The sequence below is a fragment of the Topomyia yanbarensis genome, unplaced genomic scaffold (genome assembly GCF_030247195.1).
Source record: "Topomyia yanbarensis strain Yona2022 unplaced genomic scaffold, ASM3024719v1 HiC_scaffold_105, whole genome shotgun sequence".
Lineage (NCBI taxonomy): Eukaryota > Metazoa > Arthropoda > Insecta > Diptera > Culicidae > Topomyia > Topomyia yanbarensis.
The window spans coordinates 34,411-59,644 of NW_026683278.1; the positions used below are offsets into that span (position 1 = coordinate 34,411).

General features: G+C 41.4%; 2 protein-coding genes across 2 annotated transcripts; both read left to right on the forward strand.

Moving 5' to 3' along the window:
• Window positions 1-19,554: 19,554 nt before the first annotated feature.
• On the forward strand, window positions 19,555-23,163 carry LOC131694596 (uncharacterized). The gene has a single exon (XM_058983076.1). It carries the CDS (start codon window positions 19,555-19,557, stop codon window positions 23,161-23,163), a length of 3,609 nt encoding a protein of 1,202 aa, XP_058839059.1.
• A 959-nt stretch (window positions 23,164-24,122) lies between these two features.
• Window positions 24,123-24,920, forward strand: LOC131694598 (uncharacterized). The gene has a single exon (XM_058983078.1). The coding sequence runs from the start codon at window positions 24,123-24,125 to the stop codon at window positions 24,918-24,920; it is 798 nt and encodes a 265-aa protein (XP_058839061.1).
• The last annotated feature ends 314 nt before the right edge of the window (window positions 24,921-25,234 follow it).

Here is a 25,234-nt window from a genome sequence, read left to right on the forward strand (position 1 = left end):
CATAAAAAGTAGGATATGCGCAAGAGTTTGAAACAATAGATAAATAAATAGTTGTTCTCACTTATTTCATAATACTGCTGAAGATAGTCTTTAATGTAGTATCATTTAAGTTCAAAATAACATGAAGTTGAGTTATCGCAAACTTCCTATGATGCCACAAAACTAGTAATAGTGGCGAAACGCCTGATCAAGAAAATAAGAATTGAACTGTTTCTCTGCATCTTCAAATCGCCTGCCAGTTCAGGAGATCGGCTACCACAAGTATGGATTACACGCTGATATAATCCTATCTATGAAGATAACCTTGACGTAGGTTTCGTCCTCCATCACGGTACAACACGATTTGATTAGCAAATGCGGGTAAAGTTTCGTGAGACGGTTTTTTGGATAATATTTTTCTGCTCAGTAAAATTTAAAGTCTTCTACACCTTGTAAAATCCTAGAATTCCTTGCATTTTCTATCACCTTCAGGGATTGTATGTTCGTTTAGATATTAAATACGCTTAACTCTTGAATATTAATTTTTGTAACTAGAGAAACTTATAAATTAATAATAAAAATTAAATTCAAAATCAATAATTCGTCGATCCTTGTAACAGATAACTTACTTATTATTGAGATTTTCATTGTCTATTATCTTAGTTTTGAAACAGTTTTCACTAAGAAGTTTTCAAAATTGCATTGCATTGCATTTCCCTGCGACTACCGCAAGTCATAATAATTAATACATTTGCGTAAAAAAACTCAAGCCCCTCCCGGAACAAAATCCTGGTCACGGGCCTAGTATTCATTTCATTCAATGAAAAATTCGCTTGAAATTATTTTGAACTCATAACTGATTCAAAATACAAATTAATTCAAAGTTTCACAACAAGTTGAAAATTTTGGGAAAAGGGGGGTTCCGAAACCCAGGACTGGATCCGCCCCTGATCCCCATCAACTATAAATGTTTTTACACAAATCACAACTCTTATATTACTTCGGTCATTCTACGAAAGCTAAACCCTTTTGAAAAAACTGATTCTGATTCTTCACATTTCTTCGTGCCCCAGTTCAACAGGATATATTGCTTTCGTTATTCAATTTTTTCTCTCCAGCATACCAATTTCCGAATTAATATTCTCACACGCATAAGGGTCTTCTAACTCTACGATCTTCGTAGGAAAAAACGATACCCACATTTCTTCCCAGACGGCTCACCAGTTAGGTACTACTGAGGCTTTGACCCGTGTGACGCGATCATAAAGGGAAAAACTGATTTTAATGTGTTCATAAGCGGACATATTCACCCTCGTTTCGATGAAAGGCTGACACTGGGCTGCTCATGTGTGTGTGTGTGTGTGTGTGTGTGTGTGTGTTCGTGTGCGTGTGTAGTTATGATAATCTCAGAAGAAGAATTTTCCGCAGACAACGGAGAAGACATATGAGGAAATAAATCATCCAACAAACTCGAACAAAAAGAAGCACAGTCCGGGGCGGAGAAGTTTATCCGCCCTTTCACCTCCTGAATGAACTTTTTTTTTCTTCTGTCGGTGACACAGTCAGGGCGGGATGGTTTTAGGAGTACAATATGTGCGACAGAACTGTTTGAGAAGCGAATTTGTTCGGGATGTATTAAACGGAGTATATAAAATTCAGAGCTTTCACTTAGAGTGAACCGAGAAGGTCTATTATCGAAGTTGTAGGATTTTTTTTCATGAACTTCTTTTAATTTATAAGATCCGTAAAGCTGGGGTGTCGGTTGGTTGAAGTGTGTGAGAGTAATAGAAGAGCAAATTCTTTGAAAATTAGATACAGCTGTTCGCCTTCCACGACATCTAATCTGGATTTAGTAATCAAAAGCCCCATTGATAAAAATGACATAAAAGGCTTAGTCAAGCATATTCCTATTGTTCGAACCACCCTACCAGCAAGAACTGAGCGTTTCATCTCAAATCGTGTCATACTGAAATCTTCTGTTAGCTAGTTTTTGAAGAATGTCTTTCTGCTTCGCTAAAAAAAAAAAATTGTCCAACCAGTAGAAGCAGCTGCTGGTCGAAACAAATTGTCACTTTCCGTCAAATCAGCACGCAATGTTTCCGTGTGCGTTCGTCACGTCAGCTGAAGCGCCGTTTTTTCAAGTGTTTGCTGTACGCTTTTCCAGTCCGGGCCACCGAGAGAATAAAAGTTCTGCCTTGAATTAAGGGCATCGAAGCATTTCATCAGAATAGCCTTTTTCTGCGGAGGTTTCTTTTTTCCTCATTTCCCACACATAGGCTCTTCCGACGGATCAGTTAGTAAAATATGAACACGAGATGCTTAGCTGCGCCATAAATCTGCTGCTCGAGCCGTGGAGCTAAAAAGTAGCCAGCCACCGTTCCGCTGCCGGCAGCTGGTTTGCAAGAAGGCGCCAGAAGGATCTTTAGTTTTATGAAGCAATAAAAGAATTCGCGAATGCCGATTGCTTTATGACTAGGCAACCGACGCCCTTTTGGTACACAATTTGTGTGTTGCTAAATTTTGGGCGTCTTGTTGGTAGTGCCCGTAGTAATGATAAATGTTTCTCTTTCGGGTCAAAGTACATTGGAAGTAATTCGTTTGACGAGAAAGTGCACTGCGAAGCTATTGAATATTTAATACAATTAACCGACATATTCCTATCTTCTTTAGTTTCATGAAATATGTGTTATAGTTGTACCGAACTGGATAGGAAAATTGTTTGCTGTGCAACTACCAATATAAATTTGAACAACTAAGTAATTTCATTAATTTTGTTTTTTATTCCTCGGCTTTTCGGTCTTTCAAATCAGAACGGGTATTGTATACTGTCCGACATTTCGACCACTGGTTTTGGCCTTTTTCAAGGGAAATATGTTATCGTTCTACGTCTATACATATTTCCCTTGAAAAAGGCCAAAACCAGTGGCCGAAACGTCGGGCAGAATACAATACCCGTTCTGATTTGAAAGACCGAAAAGCCGAGGAATAAAAAATAAAATTAATAAGCATTATCCGGTCGTATTTATAAACTTCATAAGTAATTTCAGTTATAAAAATCGTTCAAGGCCGTTTCTGAAAATTTTAGGGTCAAGGTGATAAAAATAAATGCGCTTATATGAGATCGCGAATACTCGAAATTCGTAACAACTTTGGAGAATAAAAATCGTTCCAATTCATCGGCATAAGCTTTGAGTCCGCGTTCAAAAGAGCTACACCATCAAACAATCACAAATATCGAAATTAGGAGCAATTGATATTATGTTTCTCTTACAACATCGTTTCCCCAATTTATTTATGAATTCACTGTAGACGAATACCGAATATTTTTCGCGTGGTGCGATTTTGTGTTTTGAATCGTATCATATATAATGTACTAGTGAAATCACACCATTGGGCATTTGGCAAAAATACTTTTAATTAACATCTTTCGTGCTTAAATGTTTAACAAATGCATTGTAGCCAAATCTCAAAAAGGTATGGTTTAACCAGCAATGGGCAATGTTTCAACTCTCCCCTATTTTACCAACTACCTCTAGAGAGTTTCCATACGAAACTACTTCATATTACAGGCTTTCAATATTGTTTTTTTAATTTCACATAATTGACATGTTGTTAAATAAACACAGTATTGCTACGTTGTCAAAAAAATTAACGGTTTTCAGTGAAACAAAAGCACAGTTTTATTTAAAGGGGCCTTTTTTACTTTTCTATTAGACATCTGGCGCTCTCTTCCGTTATGTACCTCAAGTAATGTTAAATACATTCTCCAACATATTTATGTTGCATAACATTTTGTTTTGTAGAAGTTGTGGGGAGCAACTTTTTTTCTTGCACAGAGGATTAGGAGTGTGCTCAAAAACACAAGTTGTGTTTTCGTTTTTTTAAGCTACCGCCAATTCGGCACTAGCTTATTCCTTTCACTAAATTAGTGTCGGATTCTGAAGAGACAAAGTCGAAACGCAAATTCCATAACTAATTCAATCATAGGTTTTGTGCTCTGTACGCGCAAATGTGGTTGTAAACAATTTTCTCATTAGTGGAGAAAAAACAGTTTTAACTAAATTTTTCTCCACAATTTTTATTGCCAATGATAAATGCAATCAGTAAAGGCATGCATCGCATTGAAACCTGTATGACCTTTGTCGAGGTCTCGATGTTCCGATACCAGATGGCATTACATGGAAATCGTCAATAAGAGAAACGCACTCTTGAATTTATCCACTTAAAACTTTCTTTTGAAACTATTTGACTAAATAATAATGTTATCGAAATTTTTTTGGATTTTTATAATCGTTATTCCTTTGGATAACAACTGATTTTATTTTTATCAAAATATAAAAAACTCTCAATGAAAGTTTGATTTTAATATTTCGTGTTCCACTCGTTAGTAACTGACGCCAACTTGCTGCCAGTTAGACGATATATCCAATCTCACACCAAATTTTCGCAAGTTAGACACAAAACCCAAACAGTTAAGGGGGGCGTCTGGTGTAACGGGCACAAATAATCGACTTCTTTTTTGTCCGCTTTATTGTTAGTATTGAATACCTAGAAAGGTCTCCCGAAATCTCGGTGGCCACGCTGAACTTCTTTTGATTTAAGCAGCCATGCATTCCAAGCGCGTATTTGCTAGAACACACGCAAATTTCAATCTATCGGCAACAATTTCCGAAATCTGTCAGCGATAAAAATACAATGTAAACAATACACTCTAAACTACTTCTACCCAAATTTTCAAGAGAAAATATCCATTTTCTACAGCGTTTTTACTGTGATGCAATTTGATGTGGGACACCCTGTAATAACGTTTTTCTCGAAACCGCGTTTTTCAAATTGGCGAACGCGATAACTCAAAAACTAATCAACGAATCGGCTTAATTTTTTGTTATGAGGATGCCCAATATGTGTAGCCTGTCGATGAACCACAGAAAACTGAATAAAATATTTTTTCTCTCTATTATTTCGAAGAAAAATGAGCTAATTTTACAGTAGAATATGAGATTTTTCGGTTTTCATGTAGCTATTTACCGAAACTCGGACTTTTTTCTATTTTTTGTGGTTCACCCACTAACTACAAGTCTAAGCTTTACTAAACTTATTGAATTTTCCGTATCAGACAATTTTATCGAGAGTTACCGTGTTCGCCGCAGCGCTCCTCGACTTGGAAATGGTTGGACGTCTACTGTTGGAACGCTCGTATGTATGGCCCTGTGTGACCGAAAATATTTTTTTTTTTATACACAATGAACGTAAAAAGAGATCCTAATATTACACAACAGATCTATTGTTGCCTTGCCTTCAAAATCGTTAAACAAAATAACTTTCGTTTTCGTACTTTCAGCAGACGCTCCCCTTAACACAACGCCTAAAGATTCGTTATCGAGCACTCAGTCGAGATAGAAGTCTTTTGTCATCGGTCCGTACACTCTATAGCGACAAATAGTGTTAATCCGCGTTCATGGTTATTTGCACACTCTACGCCTAGTTGAGGTTTCAGTATTTTTTCCCTTCTTTTGTGTTTCTGTTTCTGAGTACCGTTAGCCGGTCAGTGAAGTGAAAGAGTGTTCTTCTAGTAAGCCGTCTGGATACCGTTACGTACACAAGCTAAGTATTAGTTTTCGTTTCCCCTTCTTGGTTGTCTTAATAACGTGCACTGGGCAATAGGCCCGTGCAAAAATGACTTCCCCTGACGGCGGTTCATCTCAAGGTGAGATGGACGTCGAAATAAAATCGGCTCCCCGGCTCTAGGTATATCCGAGCACGGCCACCGGGCCATTTGTGATCTTCTTTCGGACCAAAGAAAAAAAGTGTTTGAATCTGTTGCAGATTTCTCGAGTTCTGACGGATCGGTATTCGGCCGTGACAGAAATATCGAAAATTCGCCCTGATAAGCTTCGGGTGGTGGCTAACAGTTCAACTCAGGCAAACGATATTGCTGGCTACGAGCCCTTTACGAGGGAGTACAGGGTGTATATTCCAGCTAGCAGGGTTGAAGTCAGTGGGGTCGTTTCCGATTCGAGTCTGAATTGCGAGGACCTGCTAAAATATGGGACTGGCTGTTTCAAAGACCCCATGCTTAAGCCAGTGAAGATACTGGAATGCAAACGTTTGCATTCAGCATCAGTCGCAGCTGACGGCAAGAAAATATACGTCAACTCAGACTCTTATCGGGTGACCTTCGTCGGCTCTGCCCTGCCCAATTACCTCCTCTTTGACAAGGTTCGTCTACCTGTTCGCCTCTTTGTGCCGCGGGTCATGAACTGTACTAATTGCAAACAATTGGGACACACAGCCTCCCATTGTAGCAATAAAGCTCGCTGCGGTGGGAATCATGCGGATGATTCCTGTGGTAGAGATGTCGAAAAGTGTCTCTACTGTGGGGGAAACCCACATGATCTCCCTTCATGTCCCGCGTACAAACAGCGCGAGGAGAATCTTAAGCGTTCCCTTCAGGGACGCTCTAAGCGATCTTTTGCAGAAATGCTTAAGATAGCTACGCCACCTGTCTCTACGAACATCTATACCAACTTGTCTACTGACGAAGGCGACTGTGATGAACCCCAGGAGGGAACATCTTCTGCTGTGCCTAGAAGTAGTAGAAAAAGGAAGAACATTTCCTCTTCCAAGCTTCGTCGTAAAGGCCAGAAGGTGTCTCTTCATGGTCCCCCTAAAATAACTACTCAAGGAAGTACTGGTGCAAAACCGAAGCAAGTCGCTCCCGGTCTCAGTAACCTGAGCTCAGAAAAGGAGTTCCCAGCACTTCCAGGAACATCAAAAACCCCATGTGTTCCCATATCTCAGCCAGAGAAAGAAAACAGCGCTGGCTTAATAAATTTCTCTGACATTGTGGACCGTATTCTTACAGCGTTAAACATTTCTGACCCCCTTAAAAGTATCTTGATAAGCTTTCTCCCCGCAGTAAAAACATTTTTGATGCAGTTCACTGCGAAATGGCCCCTCCTTTCAGCGATTGTATCTTTCGATGGCTAATTCATCGAACGAGGTCAAGGATTTAATCACTGTTCTACAGTGGAATTGCAGAAGCATTATCCCGAAAATCGATTCGTTTAAAATCTTACTAAATAATTTGAAATGCGATGCATTTGCCCTATGCGAGACATGGCTCACTTCAGAAATAACCCTACACTTCCACGATTTTAATATTATTCGCTTGGATCGAGAAGACTCTTACGGAGGAGTACTTTTGGGGATCAAAAAGTGCTATTCTTTCAATCGGATCGACCTCCCCTCGACACCAGGCATTGAAGTTGTCGCTTGTCAAACCAGAATAAAAGGCAAAGACCTTTGCATTGCTTCCACCTACATCCCCCCTAGAGCCTTAGTTAGCCACCGACGGCTTTGCGATATTGCGGAACTTCTCCCCGCACCGAGGCTAGTTTTAGGTGACTTCGACTCCCACGGCACGGCATGGGGTTGCCTTCATGACGATAATCGATCTACCCTACTCCATGAGCTTTGCGACAACTTCAATATGTAAGTAGGGGTTTGCCCACTACTCGGGTTCTTGTTTGCCCGGCGAACCCTTCTTTTCAGGGCGGCCTAGGTGCCTCTACAGAATTTCGGATTTTCGTAACACAACAAACAAAAAGGAAAAACAAATAAATTAAATTTTACCGTGTTTTATTTTCACCTACTCTCCCTTCACTGTACACTGCTGCTGCGGGCGGATAGGCGGACGGTTTCCTCCGACCGGCCGGGACAGCAACGGCCGAGTTCTCCTTGTTTACGTTGGCTGCTCCGGCAGCGGTCCTTAACAATTAGCTAGGTAGGTGAGCTTTGCTCCTTTGTCGGAACCTCCCTAGCGACGGTGGTGACGAATCACCGGATTCTTTGCTCCCCGCAAAGAATCCCGGAAGACACCGCAGTGTTCTTCCCAGGGGGAGCCGTTGTCCACCCTGCTTCGCCCTCCTTGGCTATTAGCTGGGAAGGAGAGCAAGGCTCGTTCGGCTTATCCTTCCCAGCGAGGGCGGATTGGTGCGTCTGGATCCTTTGCGGTTAGCCGGGGAAGCGAAAGCTCCTTGGTAATTAGCTTCCGCCGACGGCGATCCAGCACCACACTTACTACTGTGCCCGAACCACGAGCCGGCACTTTTCGACAGGTTTTTATCTGTCACACGCGCGCACTTCACCTCACTGGTTAAACGTGGCGGGAAACTGTCCCGAAAAAACTTCTTCACGGACGTCTGTTTAATTTCGTGGTTCGTCACTTTCTCAAAAAAACTCGATGGCCGCCTTCCTCATTCGACCCAAAACAAACACCAAAACCAGCACCAAAAAAACGTACCGCCGCATAGCTGTCATCACCTATGCGCAGCATAGCCAGTACCCTTATTTCAGCAGCAGGAGAGCGGTGGCCTATCTAAGCCCTATGTTATTTATACATAAATATGAAACAAAATTTTCTACACCTATCTAGACCGACAGAATCGTTCACAAAAGCTAAAACAAACAAAATTTACGAGAAAAAGTGAACGATCATAAGGAACAGTGGTGAGCATTATGTTACATAAACAATGCACTCTACGGAGAGAGTACGTACAAATAGGTATATTTTCACCCAGTGCTAAATTGTTACCCTGACGGGTTACAAATATGACTATTTTGAATACGGGTGAAATGACACGGATTCCTGCCCCTCCAGCGCGACCGAGTGCCTTAGATCTGTCCCTCTGCTCGACATCGCTGCGGTTAGATTGCATGTGGAAGGTAGTCTCTGATCCCCACGGCAGCGACCATCTGCCAATCGTAATTAATATTTCTAACGGTTCAGGGCCACCGAATACAATCAATGTTTCGTATGACCTCACACGAAATATTGATTGGAAGAGTTACGCGTCCGCGATATCCGACAAAATCGAGTGCACTCAAGAGCTTCCTCCGGAGGAAGAGTACGGGTTCCTGGCTGGCTTGATTCTCGATACCGCGATTCAAGCTCAGACTAAACGCATACCAGATGCGAACTCACGCGGGCGTCCTCCCAATCCATGGTGGGACAAAGAGTGCTCAGACGTGTACGCGGAGAAGGCCGCTGCGTATAAGACCTTCCGGGACGACGGGCTGCCAGCTAGCTACCGACAGTACGCGATGGCGGAAACGCGCATGAAGAGTTTGATAAAAGCCAAAAAACGTAGCTACTGGCGCTGGTTCGTCGACGGACTAACGAGAGAAACATCGATGAGCACTCTTTGGAGTACGGCCCGGCGCTTACGAAACCGAAACAGTACTAATGAGAGCGTGGAATATTCAAACCGTTGGATATTCGATTTTGCCAAAAAGGTTTGTCCGGATTCCGCCCCGGCACAGAAGATCTACCGCGCCGCGTCCCCTCACAATAACGCGAACGAAACACCGTTTTCGATGGTGGAGTTCTCACTTGCTCTCTTGTCATGTAACAATAAAGCCCCAGGGCCAGACAGAATCAAATTTAACTTGTTAAAGAATCTGCCAGACTCTGCTAAGAGACGCTTGTTGAATTTATTTAATAAGTTTCTTGAGGGTAATATTGTCCCTCATGACTGGAGGCAAGTGAAGGTCATCGCCATTCAAAAACCAGGAAAACCAGCCTCCGACCACAACTCGTATCGACCGATTGCGATGCTGTCCTGTATCCGAAAGTTGTTCGAGAAAATGATCTTGTTTCGCCTCGATAATTGGGTTGAAGCAAATGGCTGATACACAATTTGGTTTCCGCAAAGGCAAAGGGACGAACGATTGTCTTGCGTTGCTCTCAACAGAAATTCAAATGGCTTATGCTAGCAAAGAGCAGATGGCATCAGTTTTCCTAGATATAAAGGGGGCTTTTGATTCAGTTTCTATCAAAATTCTTTCTGAGAAGCTGCACCAGCATGGTCTTTCACCGACTCTAAACAACTTTTTGCTAAACTTGCTGTCTGAAAAACATATGCATTTTTCGCATGGTGATTTATCGACATCACGAATTAGCTACATGGGTCTTCCCCAGGGCTCATGTCTAAGCCCCCTACTCTATAACTTTTACGTGAATGACATTGACGAATGTCTTGTCAATTCCTGCACGCTAAGGCAGCTTGCAGATGACGGTGTGGTCTCTATTACAGGTCCCAAAGCCGTCGATCTGCAAGGACCATTGCAAGATACCTTGGACAATTTGTCTGCTTGGGCCCTCCAGCTAGGTATCGAGTTCTCCACGGAGAAAGCTGAGCTAGTCGTATTTTCAAGGAAGCGTGAACCAGCGCAACTACAGCTTCAATTAATGGGTCAAACTATTGCTCAGGTTTCAACTTTCAAATATCTCGGGGTCTGGTTCGACTCTAAAGGAACCTGGGGATGTCACATTAGGTATCTGAAACAGAAGTGCCAGCAAAGGATCAACTTTCTCCGCACAATAACCGGAACATGGTGGGGTGCCCACCCAGGAGACCTGATCAGGCTGTACCAATCCAATATTGTTGTTTTTTCGTATTGCTTTGGGTTGCATGCACTCGACACATACGATGAGTTTAGAAGTGCTGGCGGGCGTCCTTCCGCTGAAAAATCGATTTTGGGAACTCTCATATCGATTGCTCATCCGATGCGATATCTTGAACCCGTTAGTAATTGCAAATTTCGAAAGACTTGTCGAGCTCAATTCTCAAACCCGATTTATGTCCTTGTACTTCGATTACATGGCACAAAATATCAATCCTTCTTCATACTATCCCAACCGTGTCAATCTCTTTCATGCTTCTGATTCAACTGTATTCTTCGACACATCCATGAAAGACGAGATTCGTGGAATCCCGGATCACATACGTCCGCAAGTGTTCCCAAGCATCTTTCATAGTAAATTTCGAGAAGTCGACTGCAACAAGATGTTTTACACCGACGGGTCAAGCCTCGACGGCTCCACTGGCTTCGGTATATTCAATCAAAACCTCACCGCCTCATTCAAACTCAATGATCCTGCTTCAGTTTACGTCGCAGAACTTGCTGCTATTCAGTATACCCTTGGGATCATTGATACTTTGCCCACCGATCATTACTTTATTGTCTCGGATAGCCTCAGCTCAATCGAGGCTCTCCGTTCAATGAAACCTAGAAAGCACATTCCATATTTTCTGGGGAAAATCTGGGAGCCTGCCTGCGTGCTTTATCTGTAAGATCGTACAAGATTACCTTAGTTTGGGTTCCCTCGCATTGCTGCATTCCAGGTAATGAAGAAGCGGACTCTTTAGCTAAGGCGGGCGCTTTACAAGGTGACATATATGAAAGACCAATTAGCTTCAGCGAATTTTTCAGTATTACTCATCAGAGAACCCTCGAAAGTTGGCAAACTTCATGGAGCAATGGTGAACTGGGAAGGTGGCTACATTCGATAATCCCTAAGGTATCGACGAAACCTTGGTTCAGGGGGATGGATGTGGGTCGGGATTTCATTCGCGTGATGTCTCGGCTCATGTCCAATCACTACACGCTGGACGCACATCTCCGGCGTATTGGGCTCGTGGATAGCGGTATCTGCGCTTGTGGTAACGGTTATCACGAAATCGAACATGTTGTCTGGGCATGCGCCGAGTACTGTTCTGCCAGATCTCAACTATTCGATTCCCTTCGGGCCCGAGGAAGATCACCCAATGTCCCGGTTCGAGATGTACTAGCAAGCCGCGATATTCTCTATATGTCCCTTATATACACGTTCCTCAAAACCATCAATATCCAAATTTAAATGCCCCTATCTTTTCTCTTATCATTCCCAGAAGTGCCCTCTTCCGACTACCGTACCCCAACGATGGTTTGATACCACTCCAAGACGAGACAAAACATCTGTCGAATGAACCAACAACACGAGATCTACAGTACAACATCACACACGCAACGCGATATGTTCCCGATCCGTATCTGAGCCGTACTACGAAATCATCTGGAGGAACCCCTGCCGACTCGAGGAAAACCGCCCGGCGTCCCAATACTTGATGCATCCGTTCGAATCTGTAATCCTGGCCGTTGATTCCTGATGCCGGAAACTGAAAGTTTATATCCCTACCCCCCCGTTCAGCCTTGTCCACCCTCTCTCCCATGTCTCTGATACACAGATGTATGTCTTCACCCCCTTCTCCCCTTGAATATCTTCCCAAAACTTATGTGCCCCCCTATCTTCTAGTTTTAGTTGATCAATATTTAATTTCGTTAAGAAATGCACAACAGTACCACTACTTTAAAATAGCCCTAATTAATTCCACTTAATCTTGAACCACTCTCTCTAGTTATTTCTAGTTAATAAGCTTGTAAAATGTTCCGCTTAGTTAATAATTAATTTCTCCTACAAACTCCCTTCTAAAAATCATAAAGTGAATTACAATACAAAGAACACACAAAATGACCCGTCCCCCAAATCTTACGAATATTATATTATACCCTCTTTTATATGTATAAGTTAGCTGTAAAGTTTTTTTTTTTTAGTTTCATTATATAAAACAAAATAATATTGAAATGTGTAACCCCCTAGTTTTAAGAAATTCAAAATGTAAAACAATGAAAAAATGGCACCTTTAAGCTAACGCATACGTGCCTTATCAAATAAACAAATTGAAAAAAAAAAACAACGCCTAAAGCAATCGGCTGGACCGAGTGATGTCTCGGTAAGACAAGCATAGAAGCTCGGGGTCGCTAACGAGTATAGGGAAATGGACGAGTATAGGGAAACTTGGCATGAGAGACAAACACATGCGAGTATGCAACTAACTGGCGCCAATTTGGTGTTAGTTTGGATATATCGTCTAACTGGTAGCAAGTTGGTGTCAGTTACTGACGATTGGAACATGAAATATTAAAATCCAGGTCTTGTGTCCTTATGCGCAAATTGGTCAATCCATTTTTTCCATTAGGAAAAAATGAAGGCTACAAACTGACTTCGACGCGGAGCTGTACTTTTCTAACGGCTGGCCTTATTGACCTAACAGTGAGATAAGACATTTCCTACATACATCATTAGTGCGAAGTATGCACCTAACTAAAGGTCGAATAAACATAACAATTTATTAAAAAAATCGAAGATCAAAATTCCAAATGAAATTTGAAAATTATTGAATCAAAACAATGATAACAAGTTATTAAATTCAAAAAATTAGTAGAATGATTAACATAAATCAAACTATTTTAGTACGATTTAATTACCGCAAGGTTCTACTGTATAGATTACAAAATCGGCTATTTTCGGCAAATTTAAGACTAAGAGAAACGAAAGCAATGAAATTGAAAGACGAATACGTATTTTAGAACGAATCCATTATAAACTTAAAACGGAAAACTGGGACTAGCCAGGTACATATGGACATGATCGAAAAGAAATGTGAAGAATCCTTTGCCCTCTGCTAAGTAGGCGTCGGCGGTAGAACATGATGATGAGTTATGTTCCATCAATGACCATGCGGTAGACTTGGGTGCAACGCCCAACTCGTACATAGCAGAAGGCAAGGGTTTCTTCACATTTCTCTTCGATAATGTTCATATGAGCCTGCCTAGTATTAGTTTTCCGTTCTAAATTTATAACTGATTCGCTCGGGAACACCTATCCGTCTTCCAATTTCATTGCTGTCGTTTCTCCTAGTCTTAAATTTGCCGAAAATAGCCAGCAATATCGATACAGTATAAATCAAATTAGTAAAATAAATGAATAAAATTAGTTCAGCTAATTAAATGGACAATTTGACAGCATAAAAAATTTATAAAATAATAGAATACATTAAATTTATTCAAACTAACAAGTTAGATGAAATGCTTAAAAGATACGACTGAACAGAATCAATGAAATTAAAATATAGAAAATATAGAATATAGAAAACAAATTAAATGAATAAAATGAGCAAAATGATAAAATGAACAAAATGAATAAAATAATTAAAAAAATAGAATAAACAGAATAAATAATATAAATAAAATAAATAAGATAAATGAATAAATAAAATAAATGAAATAAATAAAATAAGAAAAATAAATGAAATAAATAAAATACATAAAATAAATGAAATAAATAAAATAAATAAAATAAATAAAAAAATCAGTAAAGTAAACAAAATGAATAAAAGTTATAAAATAAGTAAAAGGTAGAATAAAAATTGAATAAAGCAGTTACACCACAGCAATTTTTTTAAATAACTTTTTATTGGCTTCAAACATGCTTTAGGATGTTGAAAACGGTATCCCAAAAAATGGAGGACGAAAACAATTTATAAATGTGCAAATTTCCAATTCTGCCACAACGCCTCTTACCCTTACTGTGTACCGAAAACTTCAACCCAAGGACTTATTTCTTGATTGTCCGACGGTCACCAAAAACCGCCGAAACGTCGAACAAGCAAAAAATAAGTCGTTTGATATTTATACAAGACTGCGAAAGCTAATACCCAAATATAACCCCCCCCCCCCCCCCCCCCCCAGTCGATCAAAAAAATATTACCCAAGGTTTAACCTCGTTTTTCTCGAAACCATTTTCTTGGGCTGGCCGGAAATGTGACTCAAACATAGGATTTTTTTTCCCGTTTTAAAATTTCTACAATATATTGGAAGCTGATTTCTCCAGCGACGCATGAAAGATTTTTTAATGCTTACTTTATTTAAAAGAAGCAATGTTGTGTCGGTTTTCGTAATATTTTCGGCAATTTTTCATTCAAAAGTATGCCATTTCGCGAAAAATGAATATTTTGATAAAATCCTATATACGTCGCTTGCTTTTGTCGTAAGGAGTCTGAAATACTTTGGTTTTTGGTTCTAGGTCAAAAATTAAGGGAGATAGATTTCCTGCCAAGGACCCCTTCCAAAAACAAGGGGAAAATGCTGCAGAGCCACCATCTTGTGCTGAAATTACTCGAAACAACTATTTTCTTGATTCGTTACTTATGTTATTATTTTATAAATCCCATTTAATATACCTATTTTTGCTCTACAGTGGTGAAACCCATTAAGTCACGGTCTTGGCTAGCTGACTGCACCAATTCTTAAATTGACCAATGTAACGCTGGTCACCTTTGCCTTAATTTTCATTATCGCCCATCGCTTGTTAATTTAACGAAACTGGGAACAATGTGGTGGATTTAGTTTTTTTGGGATGAGCTCCTTTGCCTTTGAACCATTGTCGCACACTTTTGCGATAACTTGCTAGATCTGGCCAAAACGCAACTATACCCTCATGGGACTTAATTAAGGTTGGACAGAGAAAGGGTAAAATTTGCAAATGAAAAAAGCAGTTTTTTTCCACACCGTATGTCAGATCATCATAAAAATGAATCAGCAGTACAGTAACAACATTCTACATACGCTGATTGATTTTCATGAAGATCTGACATACGGTGTGGAAAAAAACTGCTTTTTTCGTTTGCGAATTTTACGCATTCTCTGTGCAACCTTAAGCGCGAAACCTGTTTGTTATGATATTCCGTTTTGAACGCTTCCAATTCCATTATCCGTCACAAAAATGCTGGTTTTCTTGTCACAGGAACATATCGCTTGTCAAACCATAATTCGTTTTCGTGAAAACAAACTTGGTTCCTCTGGGAAAGTCGCTGCGATCTTGTAGAATTTGATCTACTGGATTGGAATAACATCAGTTTTAGCATCTGGTTCATTAAGATTCATCTCGGATTTGACCGCTATTTATTGTTTTAGGCTTCGATTTAGTTGTATATTTTCTCGGTAACATTTGTAGCATTTTCTGAGACGAATCGCCAACAATGCAGCGGTTAGTATTCAGTTTTTTTGCCAAATCATTATCAGAGATTTTACGAGATTTTTATTTAACATTTATTTATTTATTTATTTGTTTATTTATTTACTTATTTATTTATTTATTTATTTATTTATTTATTTATTTATTTATTTATTTATTTAATTATTTATTTATTTATTTATTTATTTATTTATTTATTTATTTATTTATTTATTATGTCCATCGCACTTTGCGGTCACACAGCAAATTCCCATATAAACTGGTACAACCATGATGTCCAAATGACGTAAAACATATTAAAATGGGTTCAACATTACTCTAGTTTGCGGGTCTGGATCACTAAAGATAAATCAAAGCAGCTTTGACCACATTGGCCACCAATGGCGGTTCATGATGCCTCCGGAGAACTCGCCAAGTTCCTAAGCTAATATCACACCTATTATCCAACGAATACACTACCGATTTTTACAAACTTGATTTCAAATGAAAGATACAGTAATGTCACTGACTGCTGCTGAATTTCATTCGGTTCTGACTCTTGGTTCCGGAGTTACAGGTTGGTTAGTAAGGTTACACTGGAATTTCCCATGTAAATCAGTACAATCGTAACACCGCAGAGGCTGAAAACTATTGAAACTTTGCATATATGGTCGGTGTTAAGTCAGACCGGACTAAGTGACAATATATTGATTTCGAGGAAATCGAGTTTTAAGTTTGAATCGCAGCATCCTTTACATTATAATTGGAAATGTAATTTTGCCATAGTTCTTGTTCATTGTTACATATTTCAAATCTGGCAAAAGTCGAATGAAGCTTTACCCAGTGCTATCATTATCTCATTTTTTGATGATTTGCGACTTAGTCCGGACTGACTTAACACCGACCATATTGTCTACTATCGACGATTCCGGAAGTCACGGATTCCGGCATATTCCGCAATTTGTCACATGGGTTATTCGGTGATGACTGAACCGATGATCTCAAAAATAAAAATGATGATGATGATGGTCCCACCTCATACCCCCACAAAGGTGTGAGCTGAACGATTTATCTAAAAGATAATTAATATTTTGATCCATAACAAAACCAGTTAACAAAAAGAAACGGACTGGTTCAATTTGCAGACATAGCTTTCCTTCAAAAGAACGTAACCAGATACATTTCGAATATTCCGCCAACAACCAGGGTCCATCAAGAAAATTTCCATTCCGGGAAGATACTTGATAGAATCGGGAATTGAACCCAATAGCGTCCATTTCCGATAATTCTCTGTAAGACTCCTCCCGCCTGACCAAGACATCGGTACTACCACCTGCTAAGGTGAGCAGTGACGAGCCTAGTGGCAGTGCAGAGTCCGGTCGAGTTATATCATCCACATCAGACCCCTTTATTGAAAGTTTCCTACCATTAACCCAAGGCAATCAAGGGATACTCCTATCCGAGAACATCCTTGATTGATCAGGAATTGAACCCGATATCTAGTAGTTATCAGAAGGAGTCATCAAGCCCCATACTCAACGAGCTAACTCCGTTATTACCACTATCGCAGCAATAACCGAACTTAACTCTATTGTCGAGCAAAGTCAACACAACTCCATCATCAAATCAGACCCTGATCACAACAAAAGTCTAAAAGCTTCGATTCAACCCGATGAGCTTTTAGTGCTGGTAACCATGTTCGATTTCAAGTTAGTCTCTATCTGCTTAGCGCGCGCGTGGCTCAGACTTTTGTAGACATCTCATTATTTTTTAATAACTTTAATAAACAATTAACAAAAATCCATCATCATCATAGCGAATATAATAACTTAGTGTGACTAAATGCAAATAATAGAAGAGAAAAAAAAATACAATCTTCGTGGTATTACATAGTTATTCAAATAACTCCAAAATATAAAAATTCAAAAAATCTGTCTACAAAGCAGATTTTACGTGTGAAATACATAGTGTTTTGAACTCCGCTAATGTTGCTGCACGTTTAATATGCCTAGGCATCGAATTGAAAAAACTTATTCCTTTGTACAACAAGGAGTTCTGTGATCTACTAAATAAAAAGTTTGGTGTTCTTGGATCCGACGCGTTTCTAGTGTTGTACCTATGCACATCACTTCCTCTTTCAATTCGATCACACAAATATCGAGGCAGCATTCCATTAATAATTTTAAAAATGAACACCATTGTTAAGTAATAAATTCTTTGCTTCACAGAGAGCCATTGTAATGCGGTTAGCATGAAACTAGAGGAAGTGTATCTGTTACATTTTAAAATTAATCGCATGATTCTATTTTGCAATCGCTGTAACCTCAATATTTGTGTTTGATTGGCAAGAAACAAAATGGATGGGCAGAAGTCAATATGTGGTGAAACAATAGATTTATATAATAAAATTTTACTACTAATTGTTAAATCATTTTTCAGACGACACAATATACCATACTTTTTAGCAATCTTTTTGATGACATTGTCGATGTGAGACTTAAAGGTTAACTTATCATCAATGATTATTCCAAGATATTTTAATTCACTAACGCGATCAATAGTCTCACCATTTATTTCAACGTTAACGTCAGGCCTAGTATTAGCCGAAGAGATGATCATATATTTAGTTTTAGCAACATTTAACTTTAATTGTTTAAATTTTAACCAACGAGCAAGGGAATGCAAATCTTCGTTCAAATGCGCCACGGCTTCATCTATATCCTTAGCTGCAATGAACAGAACAGTGTCGTCAGCAAACAAATTTAAGTCACAAAATCGTAAAACTCGCCTCATGTCATTTATATACATAATAAATAAAATAGGACCTAAGACACTACCTTGCGGCACTCCAAGACGATTGCCGAGAGGACTAGATACAAAATCGTTGAAACTAGTTTTCTGAGTTCTATCACATAAATAGTTTTCAAACCACTTATGCGCTATCCCTCCGATACCAAATCGCTCTAAAGTTTTCAAAAGTAATGGTCTCGAAATTGTCTCAAAAGCGCGTTTCAGATCCAAAAATACAGCAAAAATAATCTCTTTAACCTCGATTTTCTCTTTCCATTTTGCTAACACTAGTGTTACGAACGCTGGTCATTATCATCAATTGTTATTTTACCTTAAAACTAATTTGCTCTTAACTAAATTGTAACCCTAAAACTATAATTTTCTATGAACTACAAATCTATATATGAATTAAATGTAAACACAAATATCCTACCCTACAATTGAGCATGCTACCTTAAATTTAAATCTTGCTATAAAATTATTACTGATTTCGCTTATCATGATCAAACACAAACACACATGCAAAATTGGTAGCAATTGGCATCCTATTGTTAAACGAAGCACGAATAAAACAGTTAAAATTATTATCTCGAACAGTACGGTCGATTTTCTTTACGCCGTCACAGATCCAAACGTGATATCGTTCCACGTGCTACCGCGACAGACAAGATTGTCTTCTAATTACATAAATTTCTACGGCTCGTCGCCCTACGTAATAATCAAATGGTGCCGAAACCCGGGACTTGAGAATAGCAGTCGTTTTCCCGCAAGGATCATCGGATTTTCTAAGATATTCACCGGCCTCATCGAAACAATAGCAGCGTCATCTTTAGAAGCGTCATCTTTAGGACCGTCACCTGCAATTACACACTAACGGTCCATATTTCGTTTCGTCTAATTCTGGGAGGACTTTCAGCAGCACCTGCATCGGTCGTTACCGAATTTGGAAACCTCTTCTGGAAATTCATCTCGGGCAGTGGTTACAATCTGGAACTGCCGAGACTCGTTGGACACGTTGGTAAACGGGTGAGGTTAAGTTGAAGCTAAAAGGCAGGTGGGTACGCTTTATTATAATCTAAACCACGTGGAAGTGAATCACGATAATGATGTCACGTTCAATGACCAAAAAGTCAAAGCACAATAAATTATTGTATGTTCGGCGCACCAACATACTTGGTTCGGCCAAATTAATTCAGGACTTTGATGAAAATTATACGGCGGCACAAGCTAATGAAATTCCCTTCCGTTTACAAAAACTCGATGCGCTTTGGGAGGAGTTCGAAGAAGTAGAAAATGAGATTGATTCCCTTCGAGTAGGTGAGCCGGTCTTTTCCGAGGGACGATCCGAATTTCAAAGTCTATTCTTTCAATTGAAAGGATCGTTGTCGAGTAAGATACCCCCTGCACCTCCCAGCCCGTTAGCTTCACCGGCACACATGCCGCCACCTCAGGCTATTGGGGTCCGCCTGCCGGAGATTAAAATCCCCGAATTTAATGGAAACATTGAGGATTGGTCGAACTTCCACGATGTTTTCGACTCAATGATCCATAAGAATCTTACGTTGCCGAATATCCAGAAGCTGCATTACCTTCGCGCTTCACTTAAGGGTGATGCAGCTCGGATAATTCAATCCATTCAAACATCGGGCAACAATTACCCGATTGCATGGAAACTTATAACCGATCGCTTCGATAATACAAATCTACTTGTGAAACAACATGTGTCGGCACTTTTTAACATTCCTCCTGTCCGCAAGGAATCAGCATCAGGTCTATCAGATCTTGTCGACAATTTTGAAAGGCACATACAAATTTTGGACACTCTTGAAGACGAGAAGGACCACTGGAATTCAGTGATAGTGGAACTTCTGAGCAGTCGTTTGGACCCAAGCTCTCAACGAGAATGGGAGTCCGAATGTTCGGAGGCAGAAAGGCCAAATTACAAAGATCTCGTTGATTTCGTTCACAAGCGCGCTAGAATGCTGCAGTCTCTTAAGCTCTCCCACCAAAACACGAATACCGCTGTGGATGTAAAGCAAACGAAAGTTCGCACCTTTTCGCATGTTACCACCTCTGAACACGTCGCCAAATGTGTGGCATGCAATCACGCTCATTTGCTGTTTCAGTGTGATGTTTTTCGTGGATTTTCTCCTCAACAACGATTCGATGTAGTGAAGAGACACGGTATCTGTATCAATTGCCTGAAAGGGCAACACTTCGCTAAAAATTGCACTGGAGGCGTCTGCAAGCATTGCAACCAAAAACATCATACACTTCTTCATCTCGGTCCAGCCCCGTCGCATCCATCAACGTCCGGGTCTGGTCATCGACAAATTCCCACTGGAACTCACAAAACGGGTAGTTCCAGTCACGAGTCGGGCCAAGTCCGATCTGCTCTCTCGCAGTCTTCCCCCGTATCGTTACAATCGTTTTCGTTGAACTCGTCGTCGTACTCGCCGCCGTCGGTTTTCGCGCCTTCCCAGACGTCGGTTTCGGAAAATTTCGTATCATCGCCTCCTCCAACCTGCCAGACAATTGTTCCTTCTGTTCCCGCTTCCGAATCCACTGTATTTCTACCTACCGCACTCATCAAGGTACAAGATGTGCATGGATCATTCCACTTTGCCCGTGCATTATTGGACAGTGGATCGCAACCGAATTGTATTTCGGAATCGCTTTGTCAAAAACTATGCCTAAAGCGCACCAAGATCAACCAACCTGTAAGTGGAGTAGGACAGTCTATCGTGAATGTTCGCAGCAGTGCTGTAGTGAATATTGTTTCTCGTTTCGGAACATTCAGCAGTCAATTAGACTGTCTCGTGCTGCCTAAGCTGACGCACGTCTTGCCAGCCAGGACAGTAGACATCGCCCACTGGAAACTGTCGAAACACCTACCAATTGCTGATCCACAGTTTCACGTTACCGCCGGTGTTGATATGCTGATAGGGGCTGAGCTATTTATTAAGCTCCTTCAGCCAGAGCAGATTCATCTTGGTAGCGGTTGTCCTACTCTTCAGAAAACAGCACTCGGATATGTCGTAGCGGGTAAGTCCAGCTCGCGACAAATGACCCCTGTGGTGTGCAACGTCGCCTCGGTTGATGATCAACTGGATGCTCACCTGCAAAGATTTTGGGAAATTGAGGGATTCGAGCATGGAAAAGCGCTCACTAAGGAGGAACAATTGTGCGAGGACCATTTCCAATCAACACACTCAAGAGCCTCGGATGGTCGCTACATCGTTCGATATGCAACTCGCCAAGAAAAGTTGCCACTGTTGGGCGACACCATGTCAACGGCCCAGCGCCGTTTCAATTCACTCGAGCGTCGTTTTCGCGCAGACCATGTTCTGCACTCGAACTATTCCCACTTCATGAACGACTACGAGCAGCTCGGGCACATGGAGGAGGTGGAATTCCGCGCCGCGAAACCGCAGTTTATCTTGCCCCATCATGCTGTTCACCATCCGGATAGCACGACAACAAAGATCCGAGTAGTCTTCGATGGATCATCGAAAAGCAGTAACCACATATCGCTCAATGACCTTCTACATACTGGGCCAACCGTTCAGCCAACCCTCCTATCGATTGTGCTGAATTTTCGTCTCCATCGCTACGTTGCTTCCGCCGACATTGAGAAAATGTTTCGGCAAATTCTCATCCATCCGGACGATAGATCTCTACAGCAAATCCTTTGGAGGAAATCAGAGTCGGAACCGTTAAAATTGTACCAGCTACGAACCGTCACGTACGGTACATCTGCTGCTCCATTTCAAGCAACGAGGGTATTGAATCAGATCGCCGAGGATGAAAAGGAACGTTTTCCACTGGCCGCGCCCGTGGTGAGATCAAACTTTTATGTCGATAATTTGCTTTTTGGAGGAAACAACCTAAATTCCGTCGTCGAAACCTGCAATCAAGTCATCGAAATGTTGAAGTGTGGGCGATTCAATCTTCGACAATGGTGTGCAAACGAACCAGGAATTCTCGCGCACATTCCGCCTGAGCTTCGTGAACCTTCAGCAGCGCTGGAACTCGATCGCAGCTCATCCATAAAAACTCTCGGATTACTATGGTTCCCTCAACAGGACCAGTTTAGATTCAAGGTACCGTCACTCCCACCCTTGAAGACGGTAACAAAACGTATTGTGCTATCTGAGGCATCCCAACTCTTCGACCCACTGGGACTTGTCGGGCCGGTTGTTGCAAGCGCAAAAATATATATACAGCAGCTTTGGAAGCGCGAACTGGCATGGGACGAGCCACTTCCAGACGAACTAAGGGACTGGTGGTTGGCGTTCCGTTCATCTATCGATAGGTTGAAGGAGTTAAAAATTACTCGATGGGTCTTGGTCTCAGCTGATTCATCATACGCACTGCACTGCTTCTGCGATGCATCAGAAAAGGGCTACGGCTGCTGCGTCTACATAATATCGACCGATGCAAATGGAAGCTCTCACAGTCGTCTGCTCATCGCTAAATCTAGAGTGGCTCCTGTCAGCTCTGTCTCAATTCCTCGTTTGGAATTATGTGCCGCAGTCCTTGGAAGCCAGCTTGTCGACACTGTCAGCCAGTCAACGCAATTTTCGGGCAAGACCACTTTCTGGACAGATTCTGCAGTTGTGTTGCACTGGATACTTTCTCCCCCTTCATCCTGGCGAGTATTTGTGTCCAACCGCGTTGCCGAGATCAATCGGCTCACAAAGGGTCATCAATGACGCCATGTCCCAACAGACCAAAATCCAGCCGATCATATTTCGCGGGGACTTAGCACCGACCAACTCATTCAAAGCGATTTATGGTGGAATGGTCCATCATTTATCACGGACAACATCAACAGCTGGCCTCCAGCGATAGTAAGACTATCCTCTTCGGCTCAAGAATTACACAATATTGAGCGAAAACCACTTATCTCATTATCAACAATCACGCTAGATGATACTTTGATTACCTCTCGGTCTCAACTCGGTCCACTGCTAAAAACTATTGCCTATTGTTACCGTTTTATAAACAATTGTCGGGTCACCGATGAGAACCGATTGTTCGGGTTTATTAACCCTGTAGAATATGATCACGCTCTAAAATCGATTGTTCGGCTTGTACAACGAAAATGCTTCCCGGATGAAATCGAATCACTGGAGGCAAAGGATAAACACGTCGTTTCCAATATATCCTCCAAATCACCTTTGAAGAACTTAAATTTGATTCTGGACAGTTTCGGGTTACTGCGCCTAAAAGGACGTTTGGAACGGCTCTCCGCACCGATCGATACCAGATTTCCTATGTTGTTACCGGCAAAACACCACCTGACGAATTTAATAGCTCGCTCAATCCACCTGCAAACACTTCATTCGGGCCCTCAGCTACTGTTGGCCCCCATACGACAAAGGTTTTGGCCATTACGAGGAAGAGATTTGGCCAGAAGGACGGTTCATCAATGTATCACCTGTTTCCGGTGTCGGCCACGAGAATGCAAACAATTCATGGGTCCACTACCGAGCGTACGCATTACACCGGCCAAGGTGTTTGAAAGCACTGGGCTTGACTACTGCGGTCCGTTTCTCGTGCGACCGCTTGTGGGAAGAGGCGCGTCGGTCAAAGTCTGGGTCGCAGTGTTTACATGTATGGTGGTAAAAGCGGTCCATCTCGACGTCGTCGTCGGTCTCTCGTCGTCGGCATGCGTAAACCTACTCAAGCGGTTCTTGAGTCGCGTCGGTCGTGTACGAACTATTCACTGCGACAACAGCACCGCGTTCGTGGGCGCGAATCGCGGGAGATGCGAGTAGAGCTGAAGCAACAGCTCCAATCAGCAGCCGTGCAATCCGTTTTGCTGCAACGAGGCGTCCAATTCCAATTCATACCACCCCGAGCAGCACATTTCGGTGGTCTTTGGGAGGCCGCGGTCAAGGCCTTCAAACATCACTTTTATCGCATCATGGGACAAACGATCTACGTTTTCGATGACTTCCGTACCGCTGTTGCACAAATCGAAAGCATATTAAATTCCCGTCCCCTTGTTCCCATGTCCAATCATCCTGAAGACCTCAATGCCCTGACTCCTGGCCACTTTCTGGTGGGCGAGTCCCAATTCTCACTGCCGGAGCCGGATCACAGCAGCACTCCAACTAATCGATTGAAACACTTCCAGGTCATGCAAAAATCGGTCCAAGATCTTTGGAAGCGGTGGTCAAGGGACTACATTGGGTTGCTTCACAACAGGCCGTCTAGATGGCGATCAACTCCAGACAAAATAGAAACCGGTACTATGGTTCTGCTTAAACGTGACAACGTTCCTCCTTTGCTGTGGCCGTTAGGACGAGTCGACGAAGTTTTCCCTGGAAAAGATGGCATTGTGCGGGTAGTCAATGTCAGGACAGCTGCAGGTATCTTCCAGCGAGCTACAACCGAGCTGTGTATACTGCCCATTGAAAAGGATGACGTAGAAGCAAAGGACGAGACTGACGACAATGAATAGTTGAACTTTGTAGTTCAACGGGCCCCGGCCTGTTACGAACGCTGGTCATTATCATCAATTGTTATTTTACCTTAAAACTAATTTGCTCTTAACTAAATTGTAACCCTAAAACTATAATTTTCTATGAACTACAAATCTATATATGAATTAAATGTAAACACAAATATCCTACCCTACAATTGAGCATGCTACCTTAAATTTAAATCTTGCTATAAAATTATTACTGATTTCGCTTATCATGATCAAACACAAACACACATGCAAAATTGGTAGCAATTGGCATCCTATTGTTAAACGAAGCACGAATAAAACAG

Bases quoted from the DNA above. Each gene is read 5' to 3' on its own strand.
- LOC131694596 (XM_058983076.1), top strand. From the start codon at position 19,555: ATGTCACGTTCAATGACCAAAAAGTCAAAGCACAATAAATTATTGTAT.
- LOC131694598 (XM_058983078.1), top strand. From the start codon at position 24,123: ATGCGTAAACCTACTCAAGCGGTTCTTGAGTCGCGTCGGTCGTGTACG.